The sequence below is a fragment of the Mauremys mutica genome, chromosome 2, assembly GCF_020497125.1.
Source record: "Mauremys mutica isolate MM-2020 ecotype Southern chromosome 2, ASM2049712v1, whole genome shotgun sequence".
Lineage (NCBI taxonomy): Eukaryota > Metazoa > Chordata > Testudines > Geoemydidae > Mauremys > Mauremys mutica.
The window spans coordinates 213818096-213839134 of NC_059073.1; the positions used below are offsets into that span (position 1 = coordinate 213818096).

At 41.6% G+C, this 21039-nt stretch overlaps 1 protein-coding gene and 1 non-coding gene across 2 annotated transcripts in view; one reads left to right on the forward strand and one right to left on the reverse strand.

Moving 5' to 3' along the window:
- Positions 1 to 3207: 3207 nt before the first annotated feature.
- TRNAR-ACG lies at positions 3208 to 3280 on the reverse strand. Its single transcript has one exon. It is a non-coding gene; the product is annotated as a tRNA-Arg (tRNA).
- A 333-nt stretch (positions 3281 to 3613) lies between these two features.
- SACM1L (SAC1 like phosphatidylinositide phosphatase) overlaps positions 3614 to 21039 on the forward strand; it is a 53950-nt gene continuing 36524 nt past the window's right edge. Inside the window, exon 1 of the mRNA XM_045003278.1 lies at positions 3614 to 3842. Within this exon, the coding sequence (XP_044859213.1) occupies positions 3808 to 3842 (35 nt within the window). The 5' untranslated portion in view covers positions 3614 to 3807. The remainder of the gene's footprint in view (positions 3843 to 21039) is intronic.

Sequence of the window (21039 nt, forward strand, 5' to 3'; positions counted from 1 at the left end):
ACAACACTTGATTCCTGTCAGGATGCAGAACTGGGCTGACATCAGAATCCAAACATCCTCTTGTCAATGCAAACGTAACAGCACAATACATATGCTAACAAACTTAAACAAAGCCTTTGTTTGTTTGTTTGTTAGCATATGTATTGTGCTGTTAAAGCCAGGTAAAGAATGAATGCCCTCCCTAGCCGTGTTCTGCTCCTTTAAGGAGCAGAGCGCAGCCCCCCCGCCCAGGGAGGGGCTAGCACCTAGTCTTTCTGGTACCCTGTGCCAACTAAAAATCTCTTGCCGGTACTGTGTACTAGAGGGTACTGCCCTACTTGCACTCCTGCTTGTCTGTGGCAATTCAGTGTGCAGCAACCTGGAGTGTAAACCTACGCAGTAGATCAAAGCGCACCAGGGAACTTTTAGCATGCAGCAAGCAGGACCCACGCTGGCAGTTAGTGTATAGCAGGCTAGTGGGCTGTATTTTCACTAGTGCACAGCTTGATGTGCACTAAATTGCCATATAGACAAGGCCTTAGTCTGACACCACCCCACCCTGTGAAAACACCTCCCCCTCTTTTGCCTCCCCACCACTTTGATTGTCTGCCTGTCTATTCCCATTTCCTCCTGAACTCCATCATTCATGTTCCTTCCTGAACCTCAAATATCCCCTACCCCTCTCCTCACCCCCACCCCTCCACCCCCCGTTTTCCCCACTTCAGAGGCTGGATTAGAAACCAACAGTGGGAAATCTTGTCACAGCGACTCAGTGAGGATTTCTGACACCAAGGAGGCAGGGTGGCATTCACGCCAGGCAAGCCATCCCTTCCTAACATCCTGGTCAACCCTGAGAAACCTTTAAGAGCAGCCCATCTCTAATGGTATGTGTCTAACGCTTAACCAGTTTAAAGGTTAAAAGCTGACATGCTGCCAAGCAATGAGACTAGCTTTGTACTCCAATTTAAGTAGGCAGCTAGGAAGGATGTTGCGGTGACATGAAGTAGAAGTCAGCTTCTAGCCCCAGCTCTATCAAGCATTTCCAGTGTGATGCTGGGATTTTTCAAAGGTGTTGATATCAGTAGGAGTTGCAGGTCAGCACCTTTGCAAACCAGACCATTGAGCAATCTATTTCCTAGTTTCCCCATCTGCAAAATGAGGACAGTATTTCCCTACCTCAAAAGATCATTGTGATGCTTAATTCTTTATTCCTTGATGGACAGGTTCCACACAGATGTGTGCAGCGGGGAAATGGCTCTCAAAGCAAATGACAATAGCTCTGAATGTTAGTAGCATCTTCCATTCAGTTTCCAGGCTCCCTTCCCCCAGCTAATTAATTTTAAAGCCCTTCTAACTGTACAAAAACTAGCTGGGAACATGGCAGTTGCAGTCCCGGATCAGAAAACAGGTTCAGCTAGTCTGGAATCCTGCCTGCCGAGATGGTCGGTGCCTGAGGCTTCTGCACCTCGGTGTTTGCGCAAAGGGTTTCTTGGTAGTGGCAGGAGGAGATTCCTTTCCAACCCCTTCCTGTGATCAAACACCACCCTGCATCACGTGGCCTGGATGCTCTTGTGTTGTCTCCGGCTTGGCTCTCACACTTGCAAATGTTATAAAATGGGAGTTACCTGTGATACTCCCTACTAAGAGCCCCACATTCCTTCCCACTCTGACGAGCGAAGAAAAGCCAACAAGAGGGATCTGGGACAGCCAGCTTTGGGGTTTGTTTCCCCATTCTACTTGATAGCTGGGACCCTGCCAAAATCAAGACTCGGGGAGGGGGACAGTGAGATCGGGATCGATCAGATTCTCTGCCCCCTTTCCAAATCTGCGAAGCAAACAGGAGCAAGTTACCGGAGCCAGTGTCTGTGTAATTTGCACATCTTCCCCCTCCACACTGTGGCATACCCTTGAGCAGTTAATATGCAGTGTTGTTATGTTGGTCCCAAGATATTAGAGAGACAAAGTAGGTGAGGTAAGTCTTACCTCACCTGCTCTTGAGCAGTAATGTCAGGGGTGTGGCAAGTTACACACACAAGAATGAGGTGTAATATCACATGAGAGGGGAATGACAGTAGAAGATTTAAAATCACCTGGGCTCATAGCTACACAAAGGTGGTATCATCGTATGGAGGTATAATGTCCCAGGCTCGGGGTGGAGAGTGGGGGTGGAGAATGGGGAGGTATAACAACATATGGAGGCAGATAATGGCACACAAGGAATATAAGCAATAGTGGGGTTATAATGACACAGGGAAGGCGTGACACACAAACACGTGAGGGGTTGTATGTTGGCACATAGAGAACAGGCACAAGGAGGCTGTCTGAAGGCTAGGGGAATAATGGTGCAGGTGGGTGAAGGAATAAGCACAACAGCATGACTGGCCGGAGGGTACAGCTGGAGTAGTTGGGGGTGTGTGGGGAGGAGTGTAGGGTGTGGGGAGGGGCAGGGTGAAAAGGGGAGGGCGGTAAGGGGTGTACAGAAGGTGAGTGGCGTTGGGGTGTACGGCAGGGGAAGTGGGTATGGGGGTATATGGCAGGGGGAGTGGGGAAGGGGTACAGGGGGAGTGGTCTGGGTGTACAGGGGGCTGTGGCAGAGTGAGTTGGGAGGAGGCACACGGGGTCCCAACAGGGTGTGGGGGTGTATGGAAGCGGCGTGGCGTGGGGGGTGCAGGGGTTGTACAGCAGGGTGAGTAAAGAGGGAGTGGGGGGTACAGAAAGTGGAGGTGAGGCTGGGGGTACAGAAGGGCGAGGGCATGGGGGTGTGTGTATGGAAGGTGTGCGGTGTGGGAGTAGAGGGGTACAACAGGGGAGAGGGGAGAGGGTACAGAAGGTGTAGGGGAGGTGAGTGGTGTGGGTGTAGAGGGGGGTACACCAGGGTGAGTGGGGAGCAGGTACAGCAGGGCGAATGGGGTACCAAAGGGGTGGGGGTATGGGAGTGTCTGGAAGGTGAGCGGTTTGGAGGTATAGAGGTGTACAGCAGGGTGAGTGGGGAGAGGGTACAGAAGGTGTAGGGGAGGTGAGGGGTGTGGGGGTACAGGGGCGCACAGCAGAGCGAGTAAAGAAGGGGGTAGATGGAAGGTGAGTGGTGTAGGGAGGGATTCAGGGGGTTCACAACAAGGTGAGTGGGGAAGGGGTGCTGTATGCCATATAGCTCTAGGGGGTGAGTGCAGGAGGCAGGAGCAATAAAATCAAGGTGCCTTGGTAGGAGTCGGGAAAAAAAAGTGCAGCCGAGCCAGCCAGGAGTCGAACCTAGAATCTTCTGATCCGTAGTCAGACGCGTTATCCATTGCGCCACTGGCCCTGCACATAATGAACTCTTCTGCGCTCGCTCTCTAACTACTCATTGATTCCGCCCACACACGGACACCACTAATGGGCGGGAGTTCGGATCCAGGGGTGGGACCACGGAGGGAATTACAGCCAATCAAAGGCCCCCTGTGTCTCCGCCCATCACCCGGCCCCTCTTCTCCTCACGAGCGCCCTAGGGGGCGGAGCTACAACACCACGTTTGGCCAATCCCTTGCCGTTTCGTCAAAACGTCTCACGCCCATCTTCCCCCCCACCCAGCGGCAGCCTTACAGTTCCGCTCTCTCCTGATCAGTAGGTGGCTCAATGGGCGGGGTCAGAGCCGGAGACACAGCCAATCAGAGCAGCGCCAGTCATTCCCTTCCGTGTCTGGAGCCCGGCCGCCGCGAGGTGTTGGCTAGGTTTGTCCTGTGCGAGGCCCCGTCCTCAAGACCGAGCCGCGTCAGGGTCAGAAAGACGAGAGAGAGTCCGGGACGTAGAACGGAGCCGAGCCGGCAGCGGCGGGGCAGCCGGAGGGGGGCGATGGCGGCGGCGGGGGCCTATGAGAAGCTGAAGCTGTGAGTGACCCGGGGAAGCCACCTGCCCCCCCCCCATCTCCCCAGTTACCTGCAGCCGCCGGGCAGCGACGCCCCGCCCCGCCCTCCCCGGCGCCCGTTGGCCCCCCCGCGGCTTCATCCATCCGGCGGGGCGGGGGGGGCCGGACAAGGTCCGAGTCCCGGCCCGTGCCCCCACCCTGCGGCCGGGCTGGCAGGGCCGCCTGGGCTGGGAGCTGCTCGGGGCAGCACAGGGGCCGGCCGGGGGCGCTGGGCAGCTCCCAGCCCAGACGTCGTGCTCCTCCCCGGGCCCCCGGTGCACGGCCTGGCGATTGCGGGTCTCCGGGGAGTGGCTGCCCCGCTCGCTGAGCGGGGGGGAGAACGCGAGCCTCGGCCTGGAGCGTCCATCCCACTGGCTTCTGTGGTTTTAAGGGGGATCCTTGTGTCTCCTAACCAGGGGCTTGTTAAATCCTGGCACTTCCCGAGTGAAGGAATTAAGCGGACACGTTCGTCCCTGCTCGGTGTCCTGTTTTGATCGGCTAACTAAACAGCTGACTTTCCATTTACCTGCCTTGTTACTTTTCAGGAAAGTTTTGGATCTGTAAACAGTGCCTGGTGCAAGGGAACAAGCCAAAGCTGCTACTTGATTGCCTGTTGGGTAACTACCTCAGTAAAGCAAGTAGTGAGACCCACGGGCCTTCTGGTGAATATATCAACACTAAAGTAAAGTTTTGGAAATAGCTTTAGTGTTGAAATATTATTTGCCAACAGTAAGTTCCTTAGGCATCACTACCTGCTTTGTTGTACTGCTCTGTTGCCAGTTTGTCAAATGAAGTAAACAGCAGTAATTTCTGGCTTATTTTTCTTTCAGTATTGGGGTATGCATATGGTGGTTTTGTTTTGTTTTGTTTTTGAGGAGCTTGAGACATGATTTCCCCATAAAAAACTTTAACCTTCTGATTTGTTTACCTTTTTGTAATATAATGGAGAGAAGGGAACCTCTTATGCTTTCATGTGCCAGATGACATTTAAATGCTTGTTTCATTCAGCCAATAAAATTACATTATAGACCCAATATTGAGTAAGACTAAGGAGGCATGGGTTAGAAGACCTTATTTTTGGCACTTGTAATTTCCTGGAAAAATTATTCTTTATACTGGAACTTTTCATGCTTGGCCTAAACCCAAAGGTGAAGAGTGTGAGTGTTGGGGTCGGGGGGAGGGAAGAGCTCTGTATTCTTATAAAGCTGTTTGAGGTATTTCACAGAACAAAAGTCCGTGCTAGGTATGAACTTCTTAAAATTAAGCCACTTGTGTTGTCTTAAGGCAAAAACAGCATCCAAGCGATATTTTAAGCCTCACTTTTGGACAATAATTAGTCAAACAAAATTTAACTAACATTTCTGAAGCCAAAACACTGTCTCCTTTTGGATCGAGAACAAATATAAGGAATTTCAGCCCACTGTTTAACTTTGTATATAATCTTAATTATATAATTACAGCATTTGACCTGTTTGTTCTGCTATGAGTATATTTATTGGCGAGAGAACTGTTCTTGGGGGATTTGTTTAATCCCTGTTATAGATTTATTGATTCTGTCACTTGTAGTCCGAGTTGTGATTAGATTCAACACCAGGAACAGAAGAAAGCTTTCCTGAGGTGTCATTTTGTGAAAATTATAGTCCCTGATCCAGCAGGCACTTACGGAAAGTGAAGCCAATGGTACTACACACATACTTAAAGCAAATCAAACACAAGTATTTGCATAATCAATGTCACAGTGATCACTGAGTCTTAAAGACTGTTGAACAGAATACACTAGGAACCAGGTATGTTTGCAGAGTGCCTCAAAGAAACTCTCTCTGATGTTGTGTAGTTAGTCTTAAATCCGCATCAAAGCTCTTAAATGAATGTTTGTCATGGGAAAATCATTTACTATTCAAAGAAGAATATTTGTTTTCTTCCTAAACTTGAGCAACATAAATTATACTGTATTCAATTTCTCAAAAGATTGCATACACACACCTAAACATTTTTGTATGATGTCATTCTGAGGAGTTATCCATTTTCAGCTGGAACAGATAAAAATATTTCCATGAAAATTACTGTTAATCTGCAGTTAGGAACAATATTTGGGGTTCATTCTCCACTACGGGGATTTTAATCTAGTAGAAAGAAAGTTTGCATATATTCACTGTAACAGGGTTTCATTGGGTGGACCATTATTAATAAAATTCCCGATTCCAGTTATCAAAAACCAGTTTCACGAAATTCTGCTTGCTCACTCATCAAAAAATGTACTTCAATTTGACAAACAGTATGTTTTCATTATTGTTGTTGCATTAATTGTGAGGTTGAATAAGCAGAATGATATGCCTGGAATGGTAAGTCAGCTTTGTAAGGCTGACGTAAACTTAAGTTTTAAGGGTGATCAGATAAATGTTACTTGCTGGAAGAATCTGCAAGTATCTTCAGAATCAAAGCCTGTGTCAATTATTTGCTTCATAGCACAATTTCTTGGCTTCTTTCTTTCCTTCTTGAGTCAGTCCTTTAGATATGCCTTCATTTGATGGCTATGAAAAGCTACACACATACTGGGGAGAAATCCACTGAGAATTATTCAGTGAGGTCTGTACTGAAGATTTCTGCCTGATTAGCTAAAGCTTACTGCCAAATATTTACATAGTATCTCTCATAGAAAAACAGTAACAAAACCACCTCCTTATGATCAAAGTCATTTTAATCCTGTGGAGGGAGGGCCAGGTCTGACCAGAAAGGAGTGTATTTATAAAAAAAAAAAAGGAGGGGGGGATGGGACAAACAAACTTGTGTGTGGTGTTTGTTTTTTTGTAGAGGTGGACAAATTGGTGACTTACAGCTGGCATAAGCCATTGAATTAAGAAATTTTCTAGACGTTCCCATAACTCTGTTTTGGTTGGAGGTGTGGGACAAGCAATTACACCTCTTGAATCAAGACTAAACGTTAAGGGGAATGGATGCATGATATTTATATAGCATAAGGTGATGGCCAATATTCGTCGCTTTATTTAAAAAGAATGCTGAGCAAATGTGATTTTTTTTTTAATTTTCATAAACAAAAAATACAGATGGGATTACAACTACTTATAGCTAGTATGTTACCAAATATCACACATTTCACAGGATATCCAATAAAATTATGCACTTATGTAACTTTACACTTGTCAAAGCTGCAAGCTCATACAATACAAAATCAGACAATATTACACGGACATTACATGTTAAGGGGGGATAATAACAATAAAAAGATATTCAGATAGTCAAGAGGGGGAAAAAAAGAAGAGGCGGGGGAAGAAGGAAAGGAAAAGTGGAGAGGTCAAGTGGAATGCCATTATTTGAGCTATCACACTTGGATAAAGAATGCTGAATCAAGAAATAGAGACCTAATTTCTTCAAATTCTCATAATTGTTTTCTACATTGATAAGCTAGTCTTTCTTTGGCTGCTAACTCAGACAGGTCTGAATACCACTGCTCTAGTCTTGGCACAAGTTTACTCCTCTTTTTTTGTAAAATCATGTGCTTGATGAACATTACAGCCCTCGAGAACCAAAATATTTGTGGTGAGGCTGAACACACTGCAGCAGGCACGTAACCTATGATATAACTTCAGCTGAAATTTGGTTGCTGAAGCCAAGCACTATTTTTACTCTTGTGTCCACCTCTTTCCATGGTGTCTGACTGTTGGACAGTCCCATAACATATGGATGAGGGCTCCTTTTTCTTTATTACAGCACCAACAAACATCTGAAGACAGGGCCCCCATCTTGCACAACCTCTGGCATGCAGTATATTTTGAATAGAATCTTGTGCTATATCAGGCATAGCTTGAGATCCACAGGACCATTTTTAACATCCTGTAATATGCCCTGCCATTGAGGATCTTTTAAGGGCCGTGATAACTGTCCTTCCCATGCTTTCACAAAGAACTTCAGACTAGTGGAGTTCCTCTTCAGTAGTAACGCATACATAGTAGACATAGGCCTGGATAGTTTGTGAAGCATTTCTGAAGTACCCAGTAGTTCTGGGCCCTCTGGCAGTCCTACAGCATCTGGACCAAACTGATTTGTTAGCAAGCGTCTTAGTTGCAAGTACTGCTATTCTGTTGAGGGTGGCAGGTCATATCAGAAATATAGGGTTGGAAGGGACCTCAAGAGATCAAGTTCATCCCACAGCACTGAGGCAGGACCAAGTAAATCTAGCCCATCCCTGACAGGTGTTTGTCTAACCTGTTCTTAAAAACCTCCAATGATGGTGATTCCACAGTGTCCATTGGAAGCCTATTCCAGAGCTTAACTACCTTATAGTTAAGTCTTTCCTAATATCTAATTTAAAATTGCCTTGCTTCAGGTTAAGCACATTACATCCACTGAAGGCAGGACAAGTATAGAACAATTGATCACAGTCCTCTTTATAGCAGCCCTTAATATAGTTGAAGACCATTATTAGGTCCCTCCTCAGTCCTTTCAAGACTAAATATGTCCAGATTTTTTTACCTTTCCTCACGAGAGAGATTTTCTAAACTTTTTCATTTTTGTTGCTATCCGTTGGACTCTCCAATTTTTCCCCATGTTTCCTTAACTTTGGTGCCCAGAACTGGATACAGTACTCCAGCTGAGGCCTCACCAGTGCCAAGTAGAGCAGGACATTTACGTCCTGTGTCTGACATGCTACTTTTCTGTTAATACACTCTAGAATATTTTCATTTTGCACAGCTCCGTCACGTTGTTGACTCAGATTCAATTTGTGATCCAGTATAACCTCCTGATCCTTTTCAGCAGTTCTACCACCTAGCCAGTTATTCCTCATTTTATAGATGTGCATTTGATTTTTGCCTTCCTAAGTGAAGTACTTTGCACTGATCTTTATTGAATTTTATCTTGTTGATTTCAGACCAGTTCTCCAATTTAAGGTCCATTTGAATTCTAATCCTGTACTTCAAAGTGCTTGCAACCCCTTCCAGCATTATGTCACCTACAGATTTTATAAGCATACTTGTCACTCTGTTTTCCAGTCATTAAGGAAAATACTGATTTTCCAGACCCAGAAATTGCTCCTGCAGGACCCCACTAGATATGTTCTCTCAGTCTGACAGCAAATCTTTGATAACTTTGAGTACAGTCTTTCACCCAGTTGTGGTCTATTTCATGTAGACCACATTTCTCTAATTTGCTTATGAGACTGTCACGTGGGATTTTGTATCTTGATTTTAGTAAGGCTTTACTATTGCTTCCAACCATCCAGTAATGCTGTCAAAGAAGGAAATTAGGTTGGTTTGGCAAGATTTGTTTTTGACACATCTGTGCTGGCTATTCCTTATAACCTTACTGCACTCCAAGTGCTTATAAACTGATTGTTTAATAGCTTGTTCCAGTATCTTTCTGGGTATCAAAGTTAAGCTGACTGGTCTATAATTCCATGGGTCCTCTTAGTACCTACAGGGGCATTAAAAAGGGGAACGTTTGCCCTTTTCCAGTTTTCTGAGACCTCTCCTATCCCCCATGAATTCTCAAAGATAAATGCTAATGGTTCTGAGATTTTCAGCAAGTTCCTTAAGTACCCTAAGGTGAATATCATCAGGCCCTGCTGATATGAATACATCTAATTTGTATAAATATTCTTTAATCTGTTCTTTCCCTATTTTGGTTTCCGTTTCTCCTCCCTTGTTGTTAATATGAATAGTATTGCTTCAGTGTTAGAAAAAGTACAAAGTTCTCATCCTTGACTAAGGAAGATGCATATGATGCTCTTGCTCAGCCAGTTCCTCCAAATTATAGGTTTCTTTCCCAATTTTCAAGTCTGGGTTACCCCATATAGATGCTTTTGCATGACAGCAAGGATGAAATTGATACTTTTTAGCTAGGATAACTCAGACCCTTTGGGCAGCCACCATTCTTGTAGGCCCCTTATTTTTCTCTAGTGGACAAAAAGAGGAACCAAGCACACCTGCAGGGGGATGTATTGGCTGTGTTAACATCTATTCATTTTCTACCCATGTGGGTATAAGGATGTTAGCATGCTGGAACCAATTTGACATGACATGATAAAAGCATAATGGTAATTATATAGATCTGGGAGCCCAAACCCCCCATTGACTTTAGGAAAATGGACTTTTCTAAGTGATAACTGAGCAACACCTAGAGTTAATTTTGGAGTTGAAATAGCTCCCTGTGAATGGAGGACAGATTTGTTTGTCCTCTGGAAGAAGTTGTGGATAAATTCCCCAGCAGAATGGGGCCCTATTCCAAGTTTTAAAATACTTGGTAGACACCTGTGGTCTGATGCGTTACATTTACAAGTCTAGCAACATCTAGGGATAATGTCCATGTGAGAAGCCCAGATTAAACTTCCTGCCAATTCCTGGTGGGATCTATAGCTTTTGTATCAGCCTCTCACTAGCAGCTATCTAAGGGCCAAATCCTGCAACGGGATCTTTATAGGTGACTCATGATTCTGTATCGAGCCCCAGTGAATGTTATGGTGCTTTGCAATTTCAGGTTCTGGCCCTAAATTTGAAACTGGTTCCCCTGTATCCTCCTCCCACACTGCTGGAAGAGGAAAAGTACTTTGGTGAATATTCCACTATTGCAAGCAATGATATCAGCACAAAGGTAGATGGGGAACAACTGTACTCTGATGTCATCTACTGCTGCTCAGATCAGGTCTAAATGACATTGGTAAAAACACTAGTGTCTGTCTGAACCCTATCTATGGTAGTATTACTGCTGGTGTAGCTGCACCGGTGGTTACAGAAAAGGTCGGAGACTGTCTGTGGGCAACACGTTTGTCTGTATTTTGGTTTCACTGTCTTTCTCCATCTTCCGAGGTGAACTGGGGAGAAGTGGTATCTATTACATTACCCTCCTGTAGTCACTTTTTAAGGTCTGTTTATCCTAAAACTCCAGTACTTGCCTCAGCTGAGCTTTCCCAAACGGGCAGCATGAAATCAACATGATTCTTGTCAGTGATTCAGAATCTTGGGGGAAGTAGCAGTGAAACTGATCAGCTTGGTTAATATCTGTCTCTCCTTCCAAAGTCTGCAGACTCTCATAATATTTATCCTTTTTTATTTTGGTTCACATTTGGAAGTTTTTCTTCAGTCTCAAGTACAAGGAATTTGATTTGCAATTTCTGCAGAAGTTGACTTAAGTCCCTGTGTTTGCCAGGGAAAACTGGTCACTTGCCAGTGATAAGTGGATTTTTCAGGCTTTGGCCCTAACCTCATCGTTCCCTTTTCTACACACACTAGACTTCCATGTTTCTGAAAGTACTTAGTGAACCAGCATCTAGTGACAACTAGAAGTCTCTTTAGAATGGCAGTTAGTTTATTGGAAATACATGTCAGATAATTATAGCCTGCCTGCAGGGTGACATTGGTATCAATGGAGAGAAGCTGCCTGCATCCTTTCTTGCTAAAGATAAGTGGTAATCGTAGTACTACTGGGACCCAAGGCTGAGGAAGATACAACTTGAGCAAGAAATACTTGAATGTTAAATGTGACTTTTATTGGACTAAATATAAATCTTAATTTAAAATATGTAAGTAGCACTTTTGTTGTGTGGCTGGCTTTTCTTTACACTTAGTTCCACTAGCTTGATACTAGAGACTTTTTTTTGGGGACTGTATACTTTACTGCTTTTGGTTTTTGCCTCCGACCCCACTGTCCCCAGAAACTACTGTAGGTTACTACACTCTGATTAAATGGAATGCCCAAATAGGGGGAGAGCCTGTAGATAAACAAGTGTTTCTAATGTTTAATTAGAACACCTGTTAACTTGGAATATCTGGGAACTATGCAGTGTTGAAATAACAGTATTATACTTCCTTATACTTATTAATACTTAAAATTGTAAATCTTCAAAGTGCTGTGTAAACACTAACATCTCGATTTGTCCCCATTCTCAGAGTGCATCTTGATGGTACTTTGAGTACAATGTATATATTACTGCATAGAACAGGATGTGCTTTTTTTATTTTATTTGTATTGCAATATTTAGAGGATGGCATTGAGGAGTTTCCTGCATTAGAGTAATGTTAAGCATTATGATATACATCAATTACTGAAGTAAAGATTTGGGCATTGAAGGGTAAAAGGATTCTTAAGTGATCTTGAATACAGTGCTTTCTTTAATTGTTGTCATAGCATCAAAGAGAAAAAGAGAGGCATGATGAGTTTTGATCAGAAAACACCAATACTCTTTTCAGTAAAATCAACATAATTAAAACTCTGTGTGTAATTGGTTTTTAGTGTTTTTTTTTTCCTTCTCCACAATGCACATTACCACCCTCAAACTCAGCATGTGAAATTACAAAGAATGTAAGAACTGCCATACTGGGTCAGACCAATGGTTCATCTGGCCCTGTATCCTGTCTCCAACAGTGGTCTGTACCTGAGCTTTGTGGGAATGTACAGAATAATCCTCCCCTGTATTCACTTCTTGGCTTTTGGTAGTCAGAGGCTTAGTGTCATTTGAGCATGGGTTGCATCCCTGACAATCTTGGCTAATAGCCATTGATGGAGCTATCCTTCTTATCTATTTTTTTTAACCTAATTATACTTTTGGCCATCACAACATCCCACAGGTTAATTGTATGCTGTGTAGAAAAAGTGCTTCCTCTTATTTGTGTTAAACCTGCTGTCTGTTAATTTTATTGTGTGATCCTTGGCTTTTGTATCGTGACAGGGTAAATACATAACACTTCTCTATTCACTCTTTCCACACCATTCATGATTTTATAGACCTCTATCATATTTTCCCCCCTTAATCATTTCTTTTTCCTAAAATGAACAGGCCTAATCTTTTTAGTCTTTCTTTATATTGAAGACATACCATATTCCTGATTATCATTGTGCCTTTCCAGTTCCTCTGTATCCATGGTTCTCAAACTTTAGTACTGGTGATCCCTTTCAGATAGCAAGCCTATGAGTGTGACACATCCTTCCCACCCCCCCATAAATTTAAAAGCACTTTTTAATATATTTAACACCATTATAAATGCTGGAGGCAAAGTGAGGTTTGGGGTGGAGTTCTGACAGCTTGTGACCCTCTGTGTAATAACTGTGACCCCCTGATGGGTCCCAACCTGAGTTTGAGAACCCTTGCTCTATATATCCTTTTTGAGATGGAACCACCAGAACTGGACACCATATTCATGGTGTGAGCAGACACTGGATTTACATGGTGACATTATGATATTTTCTATCGTTTTGTTAGCCTTTTTGACTGCTGTTGTACATTGATCTGAAGTTTTTAGAGAACTATGCACAGTGATTCCAAGATCTTTTCTTCGGTTCTAAATTAGCTGTTAGCACTCATCATTACATATGCATTACTTTGTACTTATCAATGTTGAATTTCATCTGTCATTTTGTTGCACAGTCACCCAGTTCTGTAAGATCCCTCTGTAACTCTTTGCAGTTATCTTTGGACTTAGAAAATTATTCAAGATGACATCTGCAGACTATACCACTTCACTCTTCACTCCTTTTTGAGATCATTAATGAAAAGGTTGAACAGCACAGGTCCCAGTGCAGATCCTTGGGGGATCTTGCTGTTTACAATGGAGAGAGCATTATGAAAGCTGACCATTTTATTCCTACCCTTTGTTTCCTGTCTTTTAACCTGTTACTGATTCATGAGAGGACTTCCTTGTTATCTCATGACTCTTTACTTTGCTTAAGAGCATTTGATGAGAGACCTTGTCAATGGCTATCTGAAAATCCAAGTACAGTATTTTAACTGGATCATCCTTACCTGCATGCATACTGACACCCTCAAATAATTCTGATAGATTGGTGAAGCATGACTTGCCTTCACAAAAGCCTTGTTAACTCTTCTCCAGCAAATCATGTTTTATCTGTGTCTGATCATTCTGTTCTTGACTATAGTTTCTACCAGTTTGCCCAGTATTAAAGTTAGACCCTCAGATCTGTAATTGCCAGGATCTCTTCTCAAGTCCCTTTTTATAAATGGTGGTACATTAGCCACCTTCCAGTCACCTGATACAGAGGCTTGTTTCAGTGGTGGGTTATATGCTACAATTAGTAGTTCTACAATATCATATATGAATTCCTACAGAATTGGAGTGAATATCATCTGGTCCTGTTGACTTACTTCTATTTAATTTAATAATTTGTTCAAAACTTCTTCTATTTATGCATCACTGTGGGACAGTACTTCAGATTTGTTACCCACATCAGAGCTATCCTTTTTGGGTATCTTCCCCACAGCCTCTGCAGTGAAGACCATTGCAGTGAATTCACTTAGCTTTTCTATAATGGCCTTGTGTGCTCCTTTAGCACCTTTCTCTTTTAGTGGCTCCATTGCGTGTTTGGCAGACTTCTTGCTTCTGATGTACTTAAAGATTCTTACCATTAGTTTTTTCATACTTAGTAAGTTGCTTCTCAAATTCTTGACCTGCCTTATTATACTTCTACGCTTAACCTGCCAGAGTTTGTGCACCTTCCTATTAATCCTTGCTATGATTGAACCTCCAAATCTTAAAGGATGCCTTCTTGCCTCTAATGACCTCGATTACTCTGCTGTTTAGCCATGGTGGCATTCTTGTGGTCCTCTTGTTGTCTTTTATGATTTGGGGTATACATATAGTCTGAACCTCTATTATGGTGTTTTTAAATAGCCTCTTGCAGCTTCAGGCATTTACCCTTGCGACAGTTCCTTTCCATTTCCATTCAATGAGCATCATCATTTGTTTTTTGAAGTTCCCCTTTTTAAAGTGAAATGTTCTGTGTGTGTGTGTGTATTTCTCCCTATAAGGATGTTTAAACTTAATTACATTATAGTCACTATTACCGAGTGGTTCAGCTATAGTTACCTCTTGGACCAGATCCTGTGCTCCACTTAGGACTAAGTCAAGGATTACCTGTCCCCTTGGGGGTTCCAGTACTAGCTGCTCCAAGAAGCAGTCATTTATGGTGGCTAGCAATTTTATCTCTGCACCACACCCTGTCAATATGAGGATAGCTGAAATAATCCACTATTATTGCACTTTAAGCTTTAGTAGTCTGTTTAACCTCTCTTAGCGTTTCACAGTCACTGTCATCATCCTGTTCAGGTGGTTGGTAGTATAGTCCTATTGCTATACTCTTTTTATTCAGGCATAGAATATCTATCCATACAGATCCTATGGTATAGTTCGTTTCATGTGAGATTTTTTTTTTTACCTTATTTGACTCTGCTTTCTTTAACATTTAATGTCACCCCCTACCTGTGTGATCTACTCTATAATTTCTTTATATTTATACCCTGGTATTATCATGTCCCATTGATTATCCTCATTCCACCATGTTTCTCTGATGCCTCTTATATCAATACACTCATGTAATGCCAGGCACTCTAGTTCACCCATCTTAGTATTTTTAGACTTCTATAATTTGTATATAAGCACTTATACATTTTGTCAATATTCAGTTTCTTGCCTTCATTATTATATTTTAAATGGGACTCTATTTTGTTCAACTGGCTATTCCTTACTAGCTTCTACCTGTACTTTACCAACTTCTTTCCTATCTTCTATACTAGGATATACATAAATTCATCTCTAAGGGATATCATTGTTTCACCTGTGGGCTCCTCTGCACTTATCAGCTTTGTACAAAGCAAATATTCAAATTACAAATGAGAAAATATTGCGCTTAATTTCTAAATTTTAATCAAGCTAATACTTACATACCTAAGCTGCAGTACTTGAATCACATATCTTTCTTGGGTTTTATTATGTTAGAACTTGATCTGAACGCTTAGTTGTGTAAGCAGAGAATTCTAACATTTTCAATTCTTAAGTTTAAGTTCACTGCTGTTTCCTTTTTAAGCTATTAATAGAAGCAGCAAAAGCTGCCAAAAGTTCTAAAAACAGAAAATGATGCTCTGAGCAACTTATTCCATGAATAGAAAACATAAATGGCTATTTGATAACCAAAATGTACTACTTTAATGAATATTTCTGAAGAAACTCATTTATCATCAACTGAGATTCTTCAAATATAGAAAACTGTGGTAAAGCTGAGTTGCACTCAGGAAGAGAAGGAATCCTTATTACACATGACTTTTTTTTTTTTTTTTGGTAACATATATCTGCCATATAGTTCCAAAATATGTATACATTCTCTGAAGATACTTTGGAAGGCGGTCAAGCAGAATTTGTCCCATTTTTAACTGCCACTTGCACAGACATACTACTTTCTTCACAGTACACATATGCAAAAACAGTTTGAATTTAAAATATGATTTATAGCCTCCTGGTACATACTAAATACTTGAAAAATATGGATCTTACAAGTTATACTATAAAAGTATAATAGACTTTTAGTCTCAAATGGAGCAGTCACTCAACTATTTAATGAAGACTTTGAGTAAGTATATTTTATGTGGGAGTGAGGTCTTGACTTCTATCTGGGAGTGCGGAGGATTTTAATGTGAGCTGAGTAATTTTTAAATTTTTTTCCTATCTTAATACTGTATTCATTTACATGTACCTACCCACAATGAAGTTCCAGCTCTCCACTATTTCATAGCCATGATAGTGTCTGAACTGAAGAAACAAACCAAAGGACTTGATTTTGGTGGTGGTTCCCCTGTATTTTCTTCTTTGTGCTCTTTAAGCCAAGATTGTTGAAAACATTCTCTGATTTTTAGTCTCTGTGCTTTTGTGTGTGTTCTCGTCCCTTTTTTTTTTTTTTTTAAACTATTGAGCAGCAGCGATTGGAGCATTGGTTTGATGCTGCTCATTTAGTTGAAGTCAAGACTGTTGGACATATTCCTTCTGTTGAGCTGCACTGACATCAATATCTTGTTGTTAACTTCTTGATGCAATCTGCTAATCAGACGGGGTAACTGAGCATGGCTTTGTAGAATTCTCAGATACAAATGAAAAATATGAAGATCATAAGAAAGTTGAGTTTGGTTTGAATGTGAAAGTTAGTCAGAAGTTCTGAATCTTAAACTTTCCAGAAAATATTTCCTTTCATATTTTTGCATTACAAATAGAATATGGATATGATGGATTTTCAACACTGACTGCTCCAATTGTTTTTAGTATAAGCACAACCAAATAACTATAATAATAATTAATTGGAGATATACCAATCTCCTAGAACTAGAAGGGACCTTGAAAGGTCATCGAGTCCAGTCCCCTGCCTTCACTAGCAGTACCAAGTACTGATTTTTGCCCCAGATCCCTAAGTGGCCCCCTCAAGGATTGAATTTACAACCCTGGGTTTAGCAGGCCAATGCTCAAATCACTGAGTTATCCCTCCCACAGATCCCTGACTACAGTGAATAATTCCCCTCATCTCCACAGTGGCTGATGTATTTAATTCTTGCTCACATTAAAGTGAGCATGTGCAGTATTTTTTTATGTGCATGTGATAAACATGTGTCATAATCCTGATTTTAATATGTTGCCTGATTTTAGGAGATTGATTGGCAAGCCTATATAAACAATAATATTAATCTGATTGTAAGATAAGGTTCTTGTCCCAAAACCAGGTTACACAGTTTTCAAGGATCCTCAGGATGTATGACAAGGACATTACACTGAGAACAAAGTACAGCCTTAAAGACTTGTATTGAGATAAATGGAATAGCAATCAAATGGAAAAATAATCAGAATTACAAAGGGAATAATATTGTTCTAGAGGTACATATGGTATTATGTACTATAAAGCTTTCTAGATTAACATACTCGCACCCTTCCTTGATAACCTGGTGGTAATAGACAATGGACCAGCCTCGCCTCTGCATCCCAAAGAGTCCGATGATCCAGGTTCCTCAATTCTTGAGTGGGAGGTGAAGAACTTAGGAGAAGCTAGAGGGGTAAAAAGCTAAAGGAAAACCTACAGAAGTTACCTTAAAGTTTGACTTAACTAGTTTAAGAACTAACCATTAAGAATGAAAAAATACGAACTAAAACTAACATGGTGAGTTGCCCCCCTTTATAGAGCCTGAGCACTATGTGCCTCCTTCCATGTCCAAACTTAATTTCCTCACCCTCAGAATATCAGGGCACACTTACTCTATAGGCTGGCATGTTCATATGTCTGTATGACGTGTTCATACATAGTAATACCTACTAGCTCAGTCTCACATCTGATGTTTCTGGCCTAACTGGTTATTTCCAAGTTCTTTGTTAAGTTTTATAGAGGGCATGAACTTAGCCAGTCCCCTGTCTATGCCACCTTGCTTTAATACATCCTCTCTTCAGGTCACAAACATATTACACACACACACACACACACACACACACTTTATGCTTTAGCTCATCATCACTTACCTAGGCTAAAGGTCCTGAACGTATGTATGCTAACTTGCTTTAGCTCAACAGGATGTGGCCTTCAGGTTACTTACATTACAGCCAAAATACTCTAGAATAAATCTATTATAATAAAACAAACAATATCAAACCCATAAGAAAAGATATGCAAGTAAGCAGGCTAACTCTGTGGGCTAGATATACAAGAATGCTGTTCCTTCAGAGGATGGAATGTGCGATTGTCTCAATTTTTGGATGCTCTTTCATTTTAACTATAGGTGGGGCTAGAGCAGTGGTTCTCAAACTTCTGTACTGGTGAGCCCTTTCACATAGCAAGCCCCTGAGTCCAACCTCCCTTATAAATTAAAAACACTTGTTAATATATTTAACACCATTATAAATGTTGGCGGCAAAGCAGGGTTTGGGGTGGAGGCTGACAGCTCGCGACTCCCCCCATGTAATAACCTTGTGACCCCCGGAGGGGTCCTGACCCCCAGTTTGAGAACCACTGGGCCAGACGCACCGCCTATTAAGGTTGTCAGACGCTTTCATTTAAGACCATGTTTTCAGCAGCTTATAACTTTTTTGTCAGTTTTTAACCATTTGGGCTGAAATTTGCCATGCCAGGTGTCTGCCTGAGGCTGATTTTGGAAAATTTCAGCCAAAACAGTTCAGAAGTTTCGAAGAATGAGGTTAAGAGAAAATACATTGTTTTGCCAGTGTTAAATTTTGGTGATTTTTTTTTTCTCCTTAAGTGCTTTGGAGCAGGGGCCTGAAATTTTTGGTTTTTTTTGTCAGAGATGTGTCTCTTGTCCTCATGAAAATCTGCCTAAATTTGGCCAAGTTATACACCTTTAAAAAATCAGAGTTCTTAGATTTTTAGCAGAAAGATTCCATCAGCACTGAACTGCTAAGCTCTGACTGTAGTGTTAGCTTTCCCTGCAATAGCAGCTCTGGACTGCTGCAGGCCATGCTGAGTCCAAGTACCTGAACTGAGAACAGGGCCACTCTCTCTCCTGTGCTCTGTGACTGCATCTCCAGCCCCTGCTGAGCCCAAGGAGGAGGAAGTAGTCTGATTCTAATGCTCATTTCCTAACTCTGAATTTTGTAACCTTTAATATTTTAATGTAGCGTTTGTGTATGATTTAGAAGTAATAGGTAATAATTGGAGATATACCAATCTCCTAGAACTGGAAGGGACCTTGAAAGGTCATCGAGTCCAGCCCCCTGCCTTCACTAGCAGGACCAGTTTTTGCCCTGGATCCCTAAGTGGCCCCCTCAAGGTTTGAACTCACAACCCTGGGTTTAGCAGGCCAATGCTCAAACCACTGAGCTATCCCTCCCCCATGCATTATCATTATTAGCACTTTGCAGTTGATACAGTATTGTTAGAATAATTAAAGATAAACTGCTTTTACAGGAAAGATTTAACCATCTTGTTGAATGCAGTAAACTAAAAGCTCACATTATAAATGAACACTTGTCACCCCTCAAGCTATTAATAAGTATTTGAAAATAAGGGTCTTAACTAGAGTATTTAATTTCTGAGCCTTGCACTGCCAGTGGCCATATAGCTGAAAAGATATTTGACATGACATAAAGCTATGTCCATGCTATTGATACTGTGCAAGCCAGAGTGTTTAAATATTGATCATAGAAATTATAGATGGAAGACTCCTAATTAGGCCATCTAGAGAGTCAATTATTCTGCCAGCACAGGATTCTGTTGTATGTTAGTGTATCGTCAATTCTAGTTTTGAGGGCTCTGAAAAATGAGGCTTCCATCACATTATTTGGGAGACAGTTCCACAGGTTGATACAGAACATGCTCAGAAAGCTTTCCACCTTATACTATTTTTTCTTAATTTCCTCACTTTTTAAAAAAAACAAAACAAAAACCAAAACTTTTTTCACCCTGTATTTTTCCTTCATCGGGATCTACATCCTTTTAAATATTGTTAGACTTTGTTGCTTAGCCATGACTTATATATTTTGGCTATGTCTTTCCTCATAGGTAAATTTTGTAAAACTTCAGAATATTGTGCTAAGTAAAATAAATGCCATTTTCTCTTAAAGGAATGCTATAATCTTGATTTTTTTTTTTACTTAATTTTTTAGAAAATCAGTTTCCAGATAGAATTCCTTAGTGTCCTGGCTTGCTTCTTTAAAAAGTATTCTTTTTAAAAAAAAAAAAGGGGGTTTCTGCTTCCCATTCGTCTTTTGAGATGACCTGAGATCAACACTACCAAACATGCTGACACCCATATCTTCCCCTCTCTGTCTGCAAACAGTTGTGTTCCGCTTGTTCAGTTTAAACTCTGCTGCTGCTGGTATTAGTGATGAAACCCCTTTGAAGGGCAGGAGGAAGGGTGTAATATTCAGTGAAATATACCAGGATAAAGTGCTGTCAAATGCACAAAGTATGGTGATGAGGAAACTTAGTTATTATGGTAGGCCTTGAAGACCCTTATGAGGATTTAGGGGCTCATTGTGCTAAACTGCACACAACAGAGAGATTATCCTTGCCCCCAAAAGAGCTTACAGTCTCGAGGATGAAGAAAATTTTATAATTTTCCATTTTAACAACAGTGGATACATTTTCAAGTTGATGATGTCTCTTTAAAAAATAGCCTTACATATGGTAGAAATATTGTCCATTCTGAGATTATTAGAAAAATTAGAACCAGGAAACTAAATCAGAGAGAAAGCTATGAAGTTTCCAAGGGGCATTTTGATACTCTTTATCTAGAGGTTAAAGAAGCCATCTCCTTTACCTCTTTTCTGGAAATTAATTTAAAGCCCCGAGGTGTAATGACAATATAGCAATAACATTAAGAAAAGCAAGATTTAATTGGTGTGGGGGAAATTGGGGAAAGATCCTAATGATTAGCCTGTGAAAGAGTTGCCCAAGAA